The sequence below is a fragment of the Podarcis muralis genome, chromosome 7 (genome assembly GCF_964188315.1).
Source record: "Podarcis muralis chromosome 7, rPodMur119.hap1.1, whole genome shotgun sequence".
NCBI classification, from domain to species: domain Eukaryota; kingdom Metazoa; phylum Chordata; class Lepidosauria; order Squamata; family Lacertidae; genus Podarcis; species Podarcis muralis.
The window spans coordinates 62,459,785-62,478,742 of NC_135661.1; the positions used below are offsets into that span (position 1 = coordinate 62,459,785).

Sequence of the window (18,958 nt, forward strand, 5' to 3'; positions counted from 1 at the left end):
CCTTTGCTGCAGAAAGTCCACTTTGGGTGGGGTTTGGGGGGAGAGGTTTGTTGCATAAGAGCATCAACTCAGTTTTGTAACTTGGATTTGCTGGTATGTGATTGAATTCCACCCCAAATGTTGTGACAGTTTGGAAGCACCCATATACTCAAGTCAATAAAAATAAAATGCTTGCAAAGCAGACTTTTGACACTGACGATCAGCAGAAGGAATGGGAAAAATCTTAGCCTTTTTTGCTTTTTATTCTTTTTTGTGAAAGGGGAAAGAAACATAGCACTAATATTATTATTTTGTAAACAGCCCTGGGAATGTAATTTGAATGGATGCGGGTGGCGTTGTGGTCTAAACCACTGAGCCTCTTGGGCTTCCCGATCAGAAGGTCAGTGGTTTGAACTTGCATGATGGTTGTGAGCTCCTGTTGCTCTGTGCCAGCTTCTGTCAACTTAGCAGTTCAAAAGCACACCAGTTCAAGTAGATAAATATGTACCGCTGCGGCGTGAAGGTAAAAGGCATTTCCATGCACTCTGGTTTCCGTCATGAAGCAGTTTAGTCCTGCTGGCCACATGACCTGGAAAGCTGTTCGTGGACAAATGCCGGCTCCCTTAGCCTGAAGTGAGATGAGTGCCACACCCCATAGTCGCCTTTGACTGGACTTAACAATCTTTTATAAAGATAGATAGATAAATTTTGAAGACATGTTCTGGTTGTGGGAGTGTTGATACAGAGCTTGTACATCCATGGAAGTACCCACGAAGTAACTGAAGCTTGCCCTGGGTTTACTTCTGTGATTCAGATGTAGTCAGGCCAGGTCACACTCATTGGTACCACTTGATCCATTTGTAAAGTGGAACATGCTAGCTAGACAGATCACAACACTATGCTGACATTTGGTATTGTAGAGAACCTCACTGGTCTGTGGAGGATGTAAATTTGTGGTTGTGAAAGTTGAACACCTGATTTCTTCCTCTTTCAAAACTGTGTAGGGAAATTCTGAATCCAAAGGATGTGATTACCGCTCAGTTTGACAACACTAACTCCAGCAAGGACTTCTGCAGCCAGTCGTGTCTATCCATGTACGAGCTGAAAAGGAAGCCTGTCGTCACCATTCACACAAACAGTATTTCCACCAAGTGCAGCATGTGCCAGAAGAATGCAGTGGTAACTGAAATCGCAAACCCTTTTTCTAAATGTTTGGTTGGTCAGGATGCCAGGTGATTAGTGAATCGGCTTTCGGTGTGGGAAAAGCCACATTCAGTGCTCACTCAGCCATGAAGCTCTGCATATTGCTTTCATCAAATCACTACCTTGTCTAACTTCATTGGTTGGTTTCCAAGTTGCAAATTATAAAGAGCACTTTGTACATCTGCACGTGTGAGGGTGAGGGCAGTTATAGCCACCATGCAATAGAATCCAGTTCCAAAGAAGAGTCCTATTTTCTGAAGTTTTGGAGTTTGCTGTCACCAGTATGCAGATGGCATTCTCCTCTTATCACTTGCATCTTGAACCAAGGAGGCCATTGAACTTCTCAACCAGTGTCTGGAATCAGTAGTGGGTTAGGATGTGAGCAAGCAAGCTGGGATGGGGAAGGCTGTGCTAAAGTCTACTTCTTGCATATAATATTGTTTCCCACCCTCACCCCCAAGTTTCTACTGCATCATTCCAGTGGAATGATTCTCCTGAATCACTGAAATTCTTTGCCTTTGTGGTTCAGAAAAGCAAAAATGGGTTTGCTCGGTTGCTTAATTTTTAATCAGAATTCATGATGAAACAAAACTTGTAGCAAGTCTGGCAAGTTACTTCATTTGGGGATCTTAGAATATTGATTTTAATTTTCATAACAAATAATGTGATGCCTATCATAAGTATGATTCACTCACAATGCCTAGTATTTCTGTTGTGAACCACCCTGAGATCTATGGATGGAGGGTAGTATACAAATTAAGTATACTATAAGTAAGTAAATTGTAAGAAATTCAAAATTTGCAAGATGCAAAATTTACTTACCTGGATTGCCAGTTTTTAAACACTTCTGTAAGTCTATCTTGTTTAATTAAAAAAAATCAAAGGGAGTTGGTAGGTGGGAGGGGGGGAAATGCTGTAATCCACTAGATTTTTTAAAATGCATAATTATTTTGAGAGAAAGAACGCCTTGGAATACTCCCATGTAATGTTTTTGTTTTTTTTTGTTTTGTTTTTTTTTGCTCTCTCAGATTCGGCATGAAGTGAATTACCAGAATGTTGTGCACAAACTCTGCAGTGACGCCTGCTTCTCCAAGTTCCGCTCAGCAAACAACTTGACCATGAACTGCTGTGAGAACTGTGGGGGTTACTGTTACAGTGCCTCAGGCCAGTGCCACATGCTTCAGATCGAGGGGCAGTCCAAAAAGTTTTGCAGTTCAACGTGTGTCACTGCATACAAACAGGTCTGTGCTTTGTTTCTTTGGTTCCTGGTGTGTGTTGCTGTTACTGTTTTAAATCATTATTTTAATGCACACTAGGCTTGTGTGGAGCCTCAACCCTATAGCTTATAATATGAAACTTGTTTATAGTTGTGTCTGTGGAGAGCAGCCAGATAGGGGAGGCGAGGGAGTGCTTTCAACATAAAGGCCAGAATTCTACTTTCCTTCTATTGACACAAGGGGAAAATTTGAGAGAACCTGTAGTGGGAAGGAAAGGGAAGCTTACCACCAGTTTTTATTTCTCCGGGCCAGATGGGCATTGGCCATGCTGCACAGGCGAACAGCTCTGGGTACAGGGGAGAGAATTTTGCATTCTGAACCTGCTGCAGGACCATCCCCTCACAAAGTGACTTTCCTGGGAAAGTCTTGGAAACCTGGAAACCTTAGTCTTAGACAGTCATGTAGTTCAGCCCCTAGAAACAAATTGGGGCTGGTTTTGTTTCCTATTGTAAAAGATAGTGTTGCAAGTCTATGACTCTTTACTTTGGCATCTTTGACTCCTTTTTGGAAACCACTTGAAGATGTTTTATGTATAGTGAGCGGTGTTGACTTAATAAATACTAAGCTCACTTTTGTTTTGTGTATGTGACACACCTATTTCTTTCACCTGCAAGTGGGCTATGTGGGCAAGTGAACTGTTTCTGCTCTCAGAAGGGGGAAAAAATCTGTTGTTCCTCTTCCTACAGAAGTCAGCAAAAATCACTCCCTGCGCACTGTGTAAATCTCTGAGATCTTCAGCTGAGATGATTGAAAGCACAAATAATGTGGGGAAAACAGAGCTCTTTTGTTCTGTGAACTGCTTGTCAGCACACAGAGTCAAAATGGTCACATCTTCAGGTAAATGTTGTGTTGTCCTTTTCATATATACACTTTCTGAAATCAAGAGACCTTAAAGCACATTAAATTTCTTACATTATTATTTTTCTGTTATTATTTGTTTTTCTCTCTGGCAGGTGTCCAGGTTCAGTGTAACAGCTGTAAGACCTCAGCCATCCCTCAGTATCACCTCGCTATGTCAGATGGCAGCATACGCAATTTTTGCAGCTATAGCTGCGTGGTGGCTTTTCAGGTATGTCCTGTTTTCCAGTTTAGTTACTCAATTGGCTTGTCAGATGTGCTAATCTCATTCCCCTTCCTGGACTTGTGGCCATTGCCAATCTTTCCTTGGGCATACTCCCTCTCCTTTTGACCACTAGCTTCTCCATTGCTATGTTTCATCCTGATAAGAGTGCTAATACACTTAATAGACATAGTGCAGAGATGTGTCAGTTAAATTATAGTAATCATAATAATTAATAATATAATATTTAACATAAGAATTGTTTGCTATGAAGGATCTTGAAGTGGTTTCATAATATGCACACCTGCATACACACAGAGAGTAAGCTCTCAACTTGCACATATTTAACTTGTGCACGTTCAGTTTTATGCGCTTGGCATTAAAAAAAAATTAGAAAGGGGGTGGGCATCGGGGGGGGGAACAACTGCATATATAAAAACAATTTCAAATCCAACATGGATTCCAACTAGGATAAAACTTCTCCACTTTGAAGGCTTGTTGAAAGAGGAAAAAAACTTCAACAGGTACCAAGAAGACAATGGAGATGGTATAACACTGGTATAACCTCTGTGATATAATGCAGACTTCTGTGTCTTCATTTGTTCTCCATGATTTTCTTTTCTGAGATCAGTGTCCCAAGAATTAAGAGTTCTGTTTTCCACAGATGGAGAACAATTAAAAGGAAAGAAAAGCATGGAGACTTGGGATAGGTTGGCTGTGGGGCAGGGAATTGGGGTGTACCTCCAGAGATTAGCAGGCTGCTATTGCAATCCTTATTAAAATTGCTAGCTCCTCCCTGGAATTTTGAAACGGTGACCCTATGCTAGGAACCCCTCAAACTTGGCAGAAAATCCTGTTGATGCAAGGTTTTTCCATCCCCTGTTGCTTTAACAGAACTTGTTCAACAAGCCTGCGGGAATGAACTCGTCAGTGGTGCCCTTGTCACAGGGCCAAGTGATTGTCAGTATCCCCTCAGGAGCCACGGTTTCAGCAGCGGGCAGCACTACCTCCACAGTTTCCCCCAGCTCGGTCAGCAGCTCAGCCGCAGCTGGTCTCCAGAGACTCGCCGCTCAGTCCCAGCAAGTTACCTTTGCCCGCACTGTCGTCAAACTCAAGTGTCAACACTGTAGCCGCCTGTTTGCAACCAAGCCTGAACTGCTCGATTACAGGGTAATTGGCACCTGCCAGTTGTTGTTGTTCACAGACCTCTTGAAGCCGGACACGTGGGTGCACTAATTGTGGACCCAGACGCCCAGTGACAGGCAAGGCTGTGTGTATTCCATGCTTAATAATAAGTTTTAAAATACACTGCAGCAAGGAAAGCTGACATTTGTATACAAAATGCAAAGTGGGCTGATTTGCACTGTATCCCCTTTTGTATAATTTTTCGACGATTCTTTTTTGGGGCAAATTGATTCAGCCATATATTTGAGTTCTGAGATTTCAACAGACATTGGCCACACACTTTTGAGCGTATCTTTACCTCCACAAGTTGTAGGAAGTTGTTATTTTTCTTATATGAAACTAGATTTTCTGCATTTTTTTTGAATTTACGTTCACTACCAGCATTGGCACCTCAGGGGACTCTTGGCGCATTTTGATACTCCTCCCTGTCCCCCACTTTTGAAAAAATGGACTTTAAATGACAGCAGCAGCAGTAACAGCTTCTCTATCACCAAGGTAGCCAAGAGAATGCCCATGCTTCCACCATAGTCACTAGAAATATTTTTTCAATGTAGATTTTTTTAAAAAAAAAATTAAGCCTTTGTAGTTGCTTTGACAAACTGCAGTGATGACAGAGGCAGTGCCTGGCATTAAGATGTTGGCCCTGAGAGTGCTAGGCTCTGACAAGAAGACCCCCTTGGTTCTTAGAGCCCAGAAAAGGCAGAGTCATAGTGGTCACCAACCAGGTTTCATGGCAGATGGACAGCAGGTTGGACCAATGAGGGACTCTTCTGAGTTCCGGGGCCTCAGCCAGGGCCCAGCTTAACTGACCACTGGTGTCAGGCCTACCCACTATTCTACTCTAGGCTTTTCTTGCACTTCTGTGGGATGGTGGCTTTTTACTCAGCCCCGATTTGCATTTAATGGAAGTGGGCAAATTTGCATTCCCACTGAAGAAGGATGAGGTGGCATGTCCTCTCCTGAATCAGCCAGCCATTGGAGGATTCAGTTTGACCAAAGTATTCTTGCTTAATTGCAGGGTAAAATGTTCCAGTTCTGTGGCAAGACCTGCTGCGATGAGTATAAGAAGATAAATTGTGTCATGTCGATGTGTGAATACTGCAAGATTGAGAAGATTATCAAAGAGACTGTGCGATTCTCAGGCATTGACAAGTCATTCTGTAGTGAAGGTAAGAAGGGACAGATCTGGAGTGTGTATTTCAAACTTCAGTCCCAAGGCATTTTGGTCCAAGACCTTGGAGCTTCCTATTGCCACAGGAACAGGGCTCTGTTGAGGATTTAGCAATCCTCAATCCCCAAATGTGAATTTGAGGTTACATTTTGACAAGGGTTGTAAAACCACATGGTTTGGGATCTAAATTTATCCAATTCGTCGAGGAGCTAGTCTATTAATTACAAGGGCAAAATAGCCTGTTGCTTATTCTTAAGTCAATATGTCACAAAGTAGTGTTTAGGCAGTAGCCATATGTTACTGCTTGTGGCTGCTTTGTTCACAAGGGATGTTTGTGCTGCCTGTTATTTGTGTATATTGTCCTACTTTGAGAACTGGAGTAGAGGGGGGGGGAAATCTTAATTGATTGCTGTTTGTTCTCTTGTGCTGTTCCAGGCTGCAAGCTGCTGTATAAGCACGACTTAGCCAAACGTTGGGGGAACCACTGTAAGATGTGCAGCTACTGTTTGCAGACATCTCCCAAGCTGGTTCAGAATCATTTTGGGGGCAAGGTGGAGGAGTTCTGTTCAGAAGACTGCATGTCAAAATTCACAGTTTTGTTTTATCAGGTAAGCTGCTCTGGAGTTCAAACATGTCTTAAAAATTGCTGGACCAATGGTCTTGCCTTGGTAATGGACTGGATAAGAGCCAACAAACTGAAGCTCATTCCAGATAAGACTGCAGCACTGTTAGTGGGTGGTTTCCTAGACTGGATGGATGGGAGGCTACCTGCTCTTGATGGGGCTATGATCCCTCTGAAGGAGTGGGTATGTAGCTTGGGGGTTCTTCTGGATCCTTTGCTGTCACTTGAGGCTTAGGTGACCTCAGTGGCATAGAGGCCATATGTTATTTGTGTCAGCAGGATTTTTCACAGGATGCAAACCAGCTACAATAACAAAGTCATTTGAGAAAAGCAGTCAGACATGTATGAACAATATATATTTTTTTACTTTTTAAAAATAACAATATGCACATTGTACTCTCTTTTTCTCTTCTTTGTAGATGTCCAAATGTGACAGCTGCAAAAGGCAGGGCAAACTTGGCGAGTCCTTGAAATGGCGAGGGGAAATTAAGCATTTTTGCAACTTGCTTTGCATTTTGATGTTTTGCAATCAGCAGTGTGCATCAGATCCACCGCCACCTCCACCTCCTCCACCGCCGCCACCCCCACCCCCACCTCAGAACAATACAGGTAAAAGAAGGCCTGCTGCTATTAAGGATGCCAGAGAAGCTGTAGGGACATCAGCTACAAGCAAATCCCATATCAATGAGTGTAGCATGCCTAGGGGTGCTTCCTTTGTGTTTCTTTCAACTGAACAGCAGACTGGACATGAATCTAGCTGGACTAGGCTGGTGATAGGAACAGATTGCAACCAATATTCCTTCAGTGAAGGAGAATCCATCACCTGCCAAGGGAGGCTTTTCCACTGTTGAACAGCTTTTACTGTCAGAAAGTTCTTCCTGATGTTTAGTTGGTATCTCCTTTCTTGTAACTTAAAACCATTGGTTTGGGTCCTCTGGAGCAGGAGAAAACAAACTTGCTCCATCTTCCATTTGACAGCCCTTTATATATTTGAAGGTGGCCATCACCTCTCATCTCAGTCTCCTCTTTACCAGGCTAAACATGCCCAATTCCCTTAACCATTCCTTATGAAGCTTGGTTTCCAGACCTTTGATCATCTTGGTAACCCTTCGCTGCACATGTTCTAGCTTGTCCATATCTTTCTTAAATTGTGGTTCCCAGAACTGGACACTACTCCAGGTGTGGTCTAAAAAGCAGGACTATTACTTCCCTTGATTGGGACAGTATTCTTTTTTTAGGCAGGTGTGTGTAGGATTGCAGCAATAATGGTGTTTTGTATTCTTCTGAACAAAAAGGAGACTCATATCCTGGATAAAATCATCCAGTCCTGGCATAAAGTCATATCTGCTCAAAGTTCCTTTCCCCCCAATTTAAGTCACTATTTTAGTTTTCAAAGCTATAAAGATAACAGGGTTTGCCCGATAAACATTTTAATTGACTTTTCACTCAGAAACGGAGCCCACAAGGAAATGTGCTTAGCTGCCATTAATTCCAGATAAAAGTTGTTTGACTATCACTACATCTACAATTTAATTAACATTCTACTCTTCTATTGTGTGTTATTTTGTGACCAGACAAAACAAGTTTTTTTAAAAACTTAAGTATCCACAGTTAAATGGTTCAAATAGGGCTAAATTGGGAAGGTCACTGACAATTAGCAACAATGAGATTTCATTTCTATTTTCATTGCCACTATGATAGAGTGGGTAAAGTTTAGTTAAGGGGGTGCAAATGTATTTATGACCTAACTACTGCATCTGTAGAGAAATAGAGTGATTGACGTATAAATATTGTCTACTTGTGCCATTCACATTACACTACTTCAACTCATTCTGCTTCCTCTACCTAGCAAATCTTTCCATGGCACCAACGTCCTCGGTGGGGCCCCCTCCGTCTCTCAGGAAGGATTCTACTCCAGTTATAGCAAATGTGGTGTCCCTGGCCAGTGCTCCTGCTGCCCAGCCCACCGCCAATTCCAATAATGTTTTGCAAGGTAAGGCAGCGATAAATGCACTTCCTGGTGTGTGTGTGTCTCTCACACATACACATCTATGCAAATTTACATTTTGTTGTTGTGGAAAGCAACAAGCATGGCCCTAAGAAAGTTGCTTAATGCCCCCTTTTTGTAATCCCCAGAAACTAGAACTAGTCATGATATTCTGAAGAGCGGCAAACAAATTTCCTGCTTTCCCTCCCCCTTTAACAGGTGCAGTTCCTACTGTGACAGCAAAAATTATTGGAGATGTAAGTTTTTCAAGAAAATTTTCTGGGACATCTAGTAAAGTATTTATTTATATATTACACCCACACACTCACTGCTCAAAGTCTTTGGGCACTTTTGCACTGTATGTAGAGGGGGAGGTTTAGAGGCAGTGGAAGTGAAAGAAGTGGCGGCTTAGTGGGCTGGTAACTAGGACTAGCTGATCTTAGCATGACATTTACGAAAGGCAGCAAAGAGTTATTGTACCTCATTTTCTGCCCTGAACCAGGCAAGTACTCAGACGGATGCTTTGAAGCTTCCTCCTTCCCAGCCTCCCCGACTTCTCAAGAACAAAGCCTTACTGTGCAAGCCTATAACACAGACCAAGGCCACCTCTTGCAAGCCTCATACGCAACACAAGGAATGCCAGACAGGTATGTGATACAGAAATGGCATGTGCAGTTGTTCTGAGAGGGAGACAGAGAGATGTGAATCTAAAAACTTGTGTAAGCACTTCTTGTTGTGACCAGCTAAAATATCACGAAGTAGTGAGCAAGTAGGGGAGCGTATTGGATGCAGCTGTGGAAGATGAAAAAGTTCCATTCAGCAACGGTTTTAAAAAAACAGACCTTCAATACCATATTGCATTGTATAGTACCCAGGGGAGTATTTCTGTTCAAGTGATTAGTCAGCCTAGAACTGGAGCCTTCTTTTGCACTAAAGGTTCCAGGGAGAAAGAAACAATGATATATTTCCCTTTGGAAATGTAAAAACAAGTAGTTATTTCGATTTCTCTCAGTGGGTTCTCTGAATTTTTACCACTGCAGTATGTTGGAACGTTGCAAGCCAGAGAGCAGAAGTTAAGAGAAACATCATGGTCCTTACATTAGGAAAGTAGTATCTTAATTTTAGAGGCCCAATTAGGTGGCATTGCCCAGTGCGTGGAGGGCATATCTTCTTCTGTAGGCAAAAACCCACCATTAGTGGTAAATGGTCTTCTGTATCCCATGTATGCATTTCTTATGTATGATACAACCATCTTCTGTATGTGTGAATAAATGTAGTAGAGAACAGGGCAGCCCCAGCAATCGAACTCATAATGAATTTTGACTCACATCTTCCCCCTTTGTTTATGGCAACCCATGAACAAGTGAAAATTCCAGCACAGAATCAAGCTGGCTTTCAGCTTTGGCCAACTTAGTACCCTCTAGATGTTTTGAACTACAATTTGCTGCCTTGGACTGATGGGAGTTATAGTCCAAAACGTCTGATGGGTGCTAGGTTGACAAAGGCTGGCCTGGTCATCTGCTGTGTTCCCTGGCTTGGAATAATCACGTAAGAATGGCATGGACAGAAGAGTCCCAGAGAACATATGTGGATGCATCCACATAGAAAGGGGTGGTGTGTTAGGAGCAGCAGTTGTGGTTAGCAAAGAAAAGTTAACAGCTTGTTGAGAGAGATGAATGAACAGCTGGCTTCTCTTCTCCAAGGATCATGCCTTTTATTTTTAACATAACAGAAGAAGAAGAAGAAGTTCCACCCAAAATAATCATGGTGCCTGTTCCTGTACCAGTGTTTGTGCCAGTTCCTCTCCACCTCTTCACCCAATACACACCAGTTCCGCTGGGAATGCCAATACCCGTAAGTGATGTGTTTGGCACCTTGGCTTTCGGACAATGGCTTTGAAGGTTGAGCTCATTGGGTCAGCTTGTGGCCAGCCTGGACAATGCCGAATGTCTCAGCATGAGTGTCTGTGGTGGGGCTGAAGTAAGCCCCACATCCAGTGCAAGTCAGTTCATTGCACTCATGATCTGGGGAGAGCTCAGTGGGAGAGATGCCTACCTGAAAGCTTGGAAAGCTACTGCCAGTCAGTGTAGACAGTAGAGGACAAATGGTATTGACTCAGTATTAGGCAGCTTCCTAATCTCTTAACACCAAAGGCATCATTTGTGTTAAGTGATGCTATGTACTCCAGCAAAAGAGTATCAGAATTGTCTTGCTGGATCAGGCCAGGGTTTCCATAGTTGAAGGAATCCCACTAAGAGGCACTAAGCGGTGCTCTGGAAATTGGTGAGTGGTTTGTTGGTGCACTGTGAATTACCTTCTGCCCACCTTTTCTTTAGAGGCCTGAGAGGTGGAAAATAAACCATGGCCTCCACCTAGTCGGGATCATGGGATAGGCCTTGCTTACACCCAGTTAGTGGCTGGCTCTTAACTGAAGCCAACAGTTTAAAAAGGTTTACCTTTGCTTGATAACCCATCAGAGACAGGGTTCTCTTGAGATGGCAAGGACCTTGTTTGAGGAGGCTCAAGATGGGCAATTACAGCTTTGAAAGCTGGTAGGATGCAAGGGGAGTTGTGTGTATTTGTTACTGATATGCATCACCCAGAGAATATTTCTCCAGCCTGCCCTCCTCCCCATGGAGACTTCTTCTTTGTGTGTGTTCTACCCACAAAATGTTGTTGTGTGTTCCCTGCTATAGGATCTTTTCATCTGCACAAATCAAACCTCTCCCCCACCCCCAGGTCCCAGTTCCTATGTTGGTTCCATCTGCCCCGGAGAATACTGGCAAGGCAATAGAAACCATTCCAGACATCAAGGAGAAGAGCTCCGCCAATGCATTTGAGGCAGATCTCCTCCAGATGGCAGAAATGATTGCAGAGGATGAGAAGGATAAAGAACACTCTAGAGGAGGTGCAAGGCTTTTTTTGAAAAATGGAAATCTGAGGAGCTGGTGAATGGGGGTGGGAGAAAGAGAGGAGGGGAGAGTGACTGCAGTGGAGGGGTTGGGGAGGGAACCTTCCTGGGGAAGTTGTATTTATACATCCAGATTTCTATTTCATAGGCTTATTCTAGACTGTGTTAGCTTTTCCTTTTGATTCTATCAGAAGGGTTCTGTATAAATCTCTCAAAGAGAAGGCCACATTGAAATGGAGTGATCTACCCCCTTCCAGTTTTGCGAATTGAAGCAATTCTGCCACTAAACAGTTTTACACAACTCACATATTCTAGGGGAATCTGGAGTTGGGGCTGTTGAGTGGGGGAATGAGAAGGACAAAAATAGTTTTATGGGAGGGGTGGGTAGGAGCTGTTCTCCCTCATGAAGTTTTGCATACCTACCAGTAGCCCATTTAAGTAAACTGCCTGGAAATAATGTATGAAAGCTGCTTTATAAATGTTTTAAATAAAGGAAATTAGGCAGGATTAGGCATTCTGACTGACACTCAGCCCTGAACAGGCTTGAGCTCAGTGTTAGAACACCTGCTTTGCATGCAGAAAGTCCAGGTTCAGTTCACACCACCTCCAGCTATAAAGGTCATGAGGACCTTTCTCTGCCTGAGATCCTGGGAAGCTATTGCTATTCAAAGTTGGCAGTCGTGGGATAGGTGTACTAGTGGTCTGTCTTAGTACATGGTAGTTGCCTATGGAGTCAATGTTTCTGGTGGTTGGTGCTTTTGGTCTGGCAATGTTGGTATACCTGTATTTTTTCCTTCACTTGTTTCAGGCTCTCAAACCTCTGAGCATGAGCTGTTCCTCGACCCTAAGATATTTGAAAAAGGTTGGTGCTTACTTGCTCCACTTAGCAAATACACTCACATCTACTGTATAATTTTGGAAAGTAGCTTCTTCAAAATGTGAACAGGTATCATAACCAAATTTTGCATGATGGATCCTGAGATTGAGGAGCAGCCTTCTATCTATGTTTAGGATATAATTGGATACTATTTTGAATCAAAATGACAGACTGAACCTATTGAAACCACACTGATTTGAACCATTGATTTCAAAACTGTACTGATTATATATGCATGCCCAGTATGTAAAAGTCTGCAAAGGGTTTTACTAGCCCCCACTGCACTCATACCTTACTTGGGGAGTGAGCATGTAAAAGCACATCAGCTTTTAAAATGTTTCTCTGCATAGTTAGCAGACATGACCCACAAGACAGAACCAAATCTAATCTTAATTTGTTCTTAAGTTACAGCTGGGTAAATATTTGGTTGAACATTTGGGAGAAACTTTGAAAGCAGAGCACAATGGAAACAAATACCACGGGGCAAAGGTGGCTTCTCCCTTGCTTGAGGTCTTCAAGCAGAGACTGGGCAGCCACCTGTTTGAGATCCTCTAGGTGTCAGTTTTCCTACATTGAGCCATGGGGGTGGACTATGCTTCCCTTTTGACTCTTGCAAAATTCTGTGGCTCTTGCTTGCCAAAGGCAGCTGGGCTCGTGACTCCTCTCATCCTTGAATGTCCTAATAGGCTGTGCTCTGTCTCTGCCTGCTGGGCTTCTCTTCCTGAGCACCACCTGTCTCTCTCTCCCCTCTCAATTACAGACCAAGGCAGCACATACAGTGGCGACTTAGAGTCCGAAGCAGTGTCGACCCCTCACAGCTGGGAGGAGGAGCTGAACCACTATGCCTTACGCTCAAATACGGTGCCTGAGCCTGAGCCCGAGCCGAGGCAATTCTCCAAAGGAGAGCTGGAGCAGGACCTGGAGGCTGATTTCCCTTCAGGTTTGTCAGCCAGAGAAGAAAAGGCTCTTGGGTGTGGAATGTGCTATGGGCCTTTTGCCCCCATGCTGCTGGTAACTTTTTAACTCTCGCCCTCTGTTCTGGGAGCAGCCTGCTATCCTGGGAGGCACCAGTTGGCAGCACAGCTCTTGCAACTTTCCCACTAAATCTCTGCTTTTGTTTAAAAACTAGACTCCTTTGACCCAATCAGCAAAGGGCTGGGTCTTCACTCACGTGCGCGAGCAAGGCGGAGACACAGAGACGGTTTTCCACAGCCAAAAAGGAGGGTAAGGAATGCCGTTGCTTTTACTGCCGCTTATTTGTTACAAGCCTACGACATTTTGGGGTGAGGTATTCAGGGTGAAGGGCCTTCCTCCGTTTCCCCAGACTTCTTGACTCTCTCCTACCCCACCCCAAAGTTTCCCTTCCTCATTTGCCCCTTCTCAAAGAAAAGCCCCTAGATGAGGTCAGGAGTGTGGAGATTGCATATGTCTCTTTAGTTTCTCGCCCACAAGACTGTGTCCCAATTGAGAGCAGGAATAGGAAACAGGTAATGCAACTTCTGATGCATTTGCTCCCCCATCCCCAGTCATGTGGTTCTTGGTCACCTTCTCCCTTCCAAGGGAGGATTTAAGGACAGTAGCAGGCCAGGATCTTAATTCCCCAAACATAATCCAGTTCCATAGGTATTGATATCATCAGCATACGTTGAGGAGGAGGAACGATGCTCCTTATTTGGCCACTGCTTGCCAATCCTGAATATAGATGGATTACCGGAGGTGTGTTTGGTCCAGAAACCATTTACCTCCCTCTGTGACTAAGCCAAGCAATGCCTTTGTTGGGCCCTTGCACACACTTTGGTTTTCCTTCAGGGGAGGAAGAAGTCCATAGTAGCTGTGGAGCCCCGGATGCTTGTGCAGAGCTCATACCCAGGCTGTTCCGTTTCCGGGATGAGTCTCAAGTATATGTATGGGGTGAACGCCTGGAAGAACTGGGTCCAGTGGAAAAACACACAGGAAGAGCAAGGAGACCTCAAATTTGGAGGTAATGCTTTTTAAAATAAGAATTAATACTTTCCTTTATGCTTCATTGAACCATGGAGGATGAAGAGCTGACCTGGGTCTTTCAGCAGAATAATCCTGGAAGGATGGGATGGGTGGATCAGATCTCATTGTATGTATTGCATGGTCCTGGAAGTGTGCCAGACATGGCTTTTAACACACTGCTCCTTAAATGCACTACTTGGAAACAAGCCCTATTGATTTAAATGGAATCTGCTCAGTTGCAATGAATTAATTGGGTATTGGAGATTTGGGATTCCAGAATACAGGTTCATAGGCTCAACAAGAATGCCTATGCAGAATACTCTGGGTCTTTGTTTGGGTGAGACTGTTATGTTCCCAAACCTGAGACCTAAGTTTAATTCACACAAGCTACCAACAGGCCATCACCAAATTTTCTCCTGTTCCAGGTTCCTCTGAAACCCACCATTTGAAGTGAAATAGATTTCCTCAGACTCTCCCTCTGATGTCAGTACATGTCATCAGCAGTGATCGTGCATATAATTTTATTTGCATTGAATTCATCCCCCCCTTTATTGCACAGCTAATGCATAGCTGCTGTAGCTAATTAAAAGCTGTACTACTGCACATCCCACAATAAGGGTCAGATAGCTACACCCCTCAAATATCTGGATTTTTTTAAAAAATCATTTACAGAGGGTGGGAGGCAGGTTTCCCATCAAGATTCCCATTCTAAAAAACAAGTTTGAAAGTGTGTAGGCAGTTATTGGTTAAAATATTTGGCACTTTCAGGATTCGAAGCATTTCATATAGATTATCATGACAACAGTCCTCTGTCCTCAACAGATAGGCCCCATATTACAGAAGGGGGAGGTATTTGAATCAACAGCTCTTTTATTGGTTCATTTAATTATTGGAAAAGTAGTCCTCCTCCCCTTTTAGACTGAACTTACTGTTCAGGAGCTTGGGAAACAAGAAAGTGAATTCCTTAATTGCTTATGAGTGGACAGTGCCCTCAATTACTCTGATGGAGTTGAGTATTCAAATATTTCTGTTTGTGAAAGAGGCTGATGTTCTTTTGGTGCTTTTCTTCCTTGTAGTTCGACCTGTGAAGCTCAAAGAGGACATCCTTTCTTGTTCTTTTTCGGAGCTGAGCTTTGGCTTATGCCAGTTTATCCAGGAGGTACGACGACCAAATGGTGAGAAGTATGACCCTGACAGCATCTTATACCTGTGCCTTGGAATTCAGCAGGTAATTGTCCTTCTGGTGTTATATTTCTTAATTTATTTGTTCTTTTAAGTGACCAGCAAAAAGAATTGTTTATTGAGCCTAGGCAGATTTGCTCATGCTACACCAGTCCTTTGTCAACCTCACACATTGCCAGTCTGTTACCAGGTTTAATTCAAGCTGTTGTCTTTAACCTTTTTAAAGACCTAAATTTATGGGACCAAAATATCTTAGGTTCTGCCTCTTCTCTTCCTGAGAACTTCAACCTACATCTGAGGATCTTCACTCTCATCTGATAGATGTGTGGTGGGTGGGCTTCTTCGATGTCACCGAGTTTGTGGAATGGTCTCAGAAGACAAGCGCACATGGTCCCTTCACTGCCTGTTTCTGGGCATGCTTTCAAAACATTTTGATTTCAGTAGGCATTTTCTTATTTTCTTTAGTTCTGGCTCAGTACATTTCTAAATTGATTGCTTCTTTGAAATCATTCCCATTGTTTTACAGCTTGATTTGTTTTGTTGCTGTGATTTAAGCCCTTGTGAGCTGCCCTGAGTATATATGGTTATAGGTGGTTGGGATATAAATTATAGGAAGAAATGATAGTACGACTCTGAGTAAGACAATTCACTTTTATTATCGTAGCATTGTTCTCCTGAGGTTGTGGTGCCAATAGTTCTTTCTGAGAGTTGCAGGCGTGCTGTGGATTTATTTAATTCAACTTGCAGCACACTCCTTTTCAAGAACTCAGGGAAATAGTGTGCTAATAATTCTACCAAACCCCCTTTGCACCAAAGCCACTTTGAATGAAAACATCTTATAGCACTTCTGGAAGCTGTCCAACCTCAAGCTTTGACCAGTCTCCCGGGAGAGTTAAAGTTGGGGGCCAGTCCCTAAGACTGCCCTTCTGCACACGTATATAGATACCTGATGTGTCAAATTAATGTTGCATGTAAGAGAGCATTGTGGGATGGTTTTCAAGAGTTGTGGTGGAATATAGGGCTGGAGGTGGTATCATAAGTCTGCAAGAACAGTCCCCATTTTCCGGCTGTTGCCCAAAGCCAGCCAGTCTGGAGAAGAGAATCACCTCCAAGAATACAGAGCCCAACTCAAAAAACGTTAGGAGGATGGAACTGAATCAGCAGGCTGTGTCTGCACCTTTCTATGTAAACCCTCCCAAGTTTTCTGTCATCGTTTTTCTTCTCTTGCAGTACCTATTTGAGAATGGTAGAATAGATAACATTTTTACCGAGCCCTACTCCAGGTTTATGATCGAACTTACAAAACTGTTGAAAATCTGGGAGCCTACAACGCTTCCAAATGGTAAGGAGGTTACTTGTTTTGTCTGTAATGTCATGTGGGCATGTATCGGAAGGGAGAACATAGACTCCAGAGAGGGAGATGGTGGCTTCTAATAAAAGAGGGGTGGTCTGTCTTTAGCCTTATATTGTATTTTTTCTTTTTCACTACAGTCCCTCTGATTCACCGTCACATTCTGTATTTATAAGGCAAGAATGCCAGCTTGGCATCTCTTAAAACAATTAAAGCAAAACTGTTTCCATATGAACATGCCTCTTTTTTCCTTTTTCCTTTTTTAAGAGCACCTCTTGAGGGCTGCTTAGGCTGCCCCTGCCTTCAGAGGTGCAGAAATGCTCTTATTTGTGCCCATTCTCTTATTTGTGGCACACCCTCATTTCAGGAACATTCACATGGCACCACCTTTGTTATCTTTTTCTACATTTTGCCCACCAGAGCGTTTGATGGATCATAGATCATTTGCCTGTGTGACTGTTGGCTGATGGTGCTATTTTAGTTAATTTCTACTGGGTTTTTGGCTTTTCCTGTTTGTTGTGGCCCTCCGTGCACGTGTGGTTTCTGAGCCTGCACAGAGCAGAATGTAACAATGGAAACATTATTAAAGAAGCAGAGAGTTGAAAATAGAAGAGGCTGTGTGTTCTTAGAAGCCATAAGGCTTATCTCATACCCCTCTCAGATGAAGAGCAGAGCCAAAGTTCCTACATGCGCTGCTGCTGTTGGGAGCAGGTGGGAAAGCAGGAGCTATGCCCCTTGAGCATACACTGGGGGACAGGGGCTTCCCTCTAAAATCTTACCTGCTCTGCTCTAGAGCAGTCTCCTCCAACCTTGTGTTCTCTCAAGGTTTTGGACTACAACTCCCATCAGGCCTAGACAGTTCATGGGGCAAGTACTCCAAGAACTCTGGTGCTCAGCATGTTGGGGAAGGCTGCACTGGTGCCCGGCTCTCATTGCAGCAACTTCCTTTAGCCCAGCATTTTGGTGCAAGAGTCACAGGAGATGCTTGGTGGTTCACTAGCCACTGGCCAGTGGTAAACGACTGACCAGGTTTCTCCTTTCTGTTGTGTGTCCCCTGGTCATCTAATCTCCAGGTTACATGTTCTCGAGAATCGAAGAGGAGCACTTATGGGAGTGTAAGCAGCTGGGTGCCTATTCCCCCATCGTCCTCCTGAACACGCTGCTTTTCTTCAACACCAAATACTTCCAGCTCAAGAATGTCAGCGAGCACATGAAGTTGTCCTTTGCCCACGTCATGCGACGCACCCGGACCCTGAAGTACAACACCAAGCTGACCTATTTACGCTTCTTTCCTCCTTTCCAAAAGCAGGAGGTAGAATCAGGTGGGTGAGCTGTTGTGGACGTTCTTTTCCTCCAGTGCATGACTTGACTTCCTTGGGTTACCGGGTGTTGCACACAGGCGCGTTGGAATTCTGTGTAAGCACAACAATTTACAGAATCCCAGCTTACTCCTTTTAAAACGTTGGCCACTTACAAAGGCGACCCTGCATGGAAGAGTAACAAAAGCAATTGTTACTCCTAATTAGTTTTCAGTGCCAAAAACTAATGATTTTGTTCTTGTGCCATTGCCCTCTTTCCTCCCTCCCTGCTCCATCTCTAGATAAATTAGTAGGGAAAAGAAAACGCCACGAGGGCGAAGATGTCCCAACAGCGGTGGAAATGGTCGAGAACACTGACAACCCCTTGAGATGCCCAGTTCGGCTCTATGAATTCTACTTGTCAAAGTGGTGAGCGATGCTGCCTTTCTTTCCTGCCTTCCCTCTCTTTCCTCCTCCAGCAAATCAGTGCTCAGAGGCTCCCCTTGCAGTGAGAGAGTTTGGAGTTGGTTACAAAGAAATGGATCAATTCCCATCATGTACCTCTGCAAATTCAAGCCTTCTCTTGTAGGAACTCAACTTCAAACACAGTTGAATCAGTAAGCGGGAGGGGAGCAGGTGCACCCTAATACTACATGTTGCCATGATCCCAGTCAGCTGCACAGGTCAGGGAACCTGTGCCTTTGTGTTTCTACAGCCCTTGTCAGCACTCTATTAGTTTTTAATGGAGGACCTTGGAGGACAAATTGAACACTTGGGCAGTAACCCTAGGTTGTAGCTTCTCTTCTTTTGAACTCCATCACACTATTGGTCATTTCTCCTTTTGATACCTAATGCAGAGAATCTGAGCTATG

At 43.7% G+C, this 18,958-nt stretch overlaps 1 protein-coding gene across 16 annotated transcripts in view; it reads left to right on the top strand.

The window, feature by feature from the left end:
• The window catches only part of ZMYM4 (zinc finger MYM-type containing 4), a 49,684-nt gene that overhangs the window by 26,912 nt on the left and 3,814 nt on the right, over positions 1 to 18,958 (top strand). For all 16 annotated transcript variants that reach the window (XM_077931936.1, XM_077931934.1, XM_077931938.1 and 13 more), the window contains 21 exons: positions 984 to 1,158; positions 2,211 to 2,423; positions 3,146 to 3,296; positions 3,413 to 3,528; positions 4,414 to 4,689; positions 5,723 to 5,873; positions 6,311 to 6,483; positions 6,917 to 7,106; positions 8,347 to 8,490; positions 8,704 to 8,741; positions 8,987 to 9,131; positions 10,217 to 10,338; positions 11,224 to 11,392; positions 12,204 to 12,257; positions 13,033 to 13,212; positions 13,402 to 13,496; positions 14,082 to 14,253; positions 15,332 to 15,483; positions 16,668 to 16,779; positions 17,862 to 18,110; positions 18,389 to 18,515. In XM_077931936.1, the coding sequence (XP_077788062.1) occupies positions 984 to 1,158; positions 2,211 to 2,423; positions 3,146 to 3,296; positions 3,413 to 3,528; positions 4,414 to 4,689; positions 5,723 to 5,873; positions 6,311 to 6,483; positions 6,917 to 7,106; positions 8,347 to 8,490; positions 8,704 to 8,741; positions 8,987 to 9,131; positions 10,217 to 10,338; positions 11,224 to 11,392; positions 12,204 to 12,257; positions 13,033 to 13,212; positions 13,402 to 13,496; positions 14,082 to 14,253; positions 15,332 to 15,483; positions 16,668 to 16,779; positions 17,862 to 18,110; positions 18,389 to 18,515 (3,204 nt within the window). The remainder of the gene's footprint in view (positions 1 to 983; positions 1,159 to 2,210; positions 2,424 to 3,145; positions 3,297 to 3,412; positions 3,529 to 4,413; positions 4,690 to 5,722; positions 5,874 to 6,310; positions 6,484 to 6,916; positions 7,107 to 8,346; positions 8,491 to 8,703; positions 8,742 to 8,986; positions 9,132 to 10,216; positions 10,339 to 11,223; positions 11,393 to 12,203; positions 12,258 to 13,032; positions 13,213 to 13,401; positions 13,497 to 14,081; positions 14,254 to 15,331; positions 15,484 to 16,667; positions 16,780 to 17,861; positions 18,111 to 18,388; positions 18,516 to 18,958) is intronic.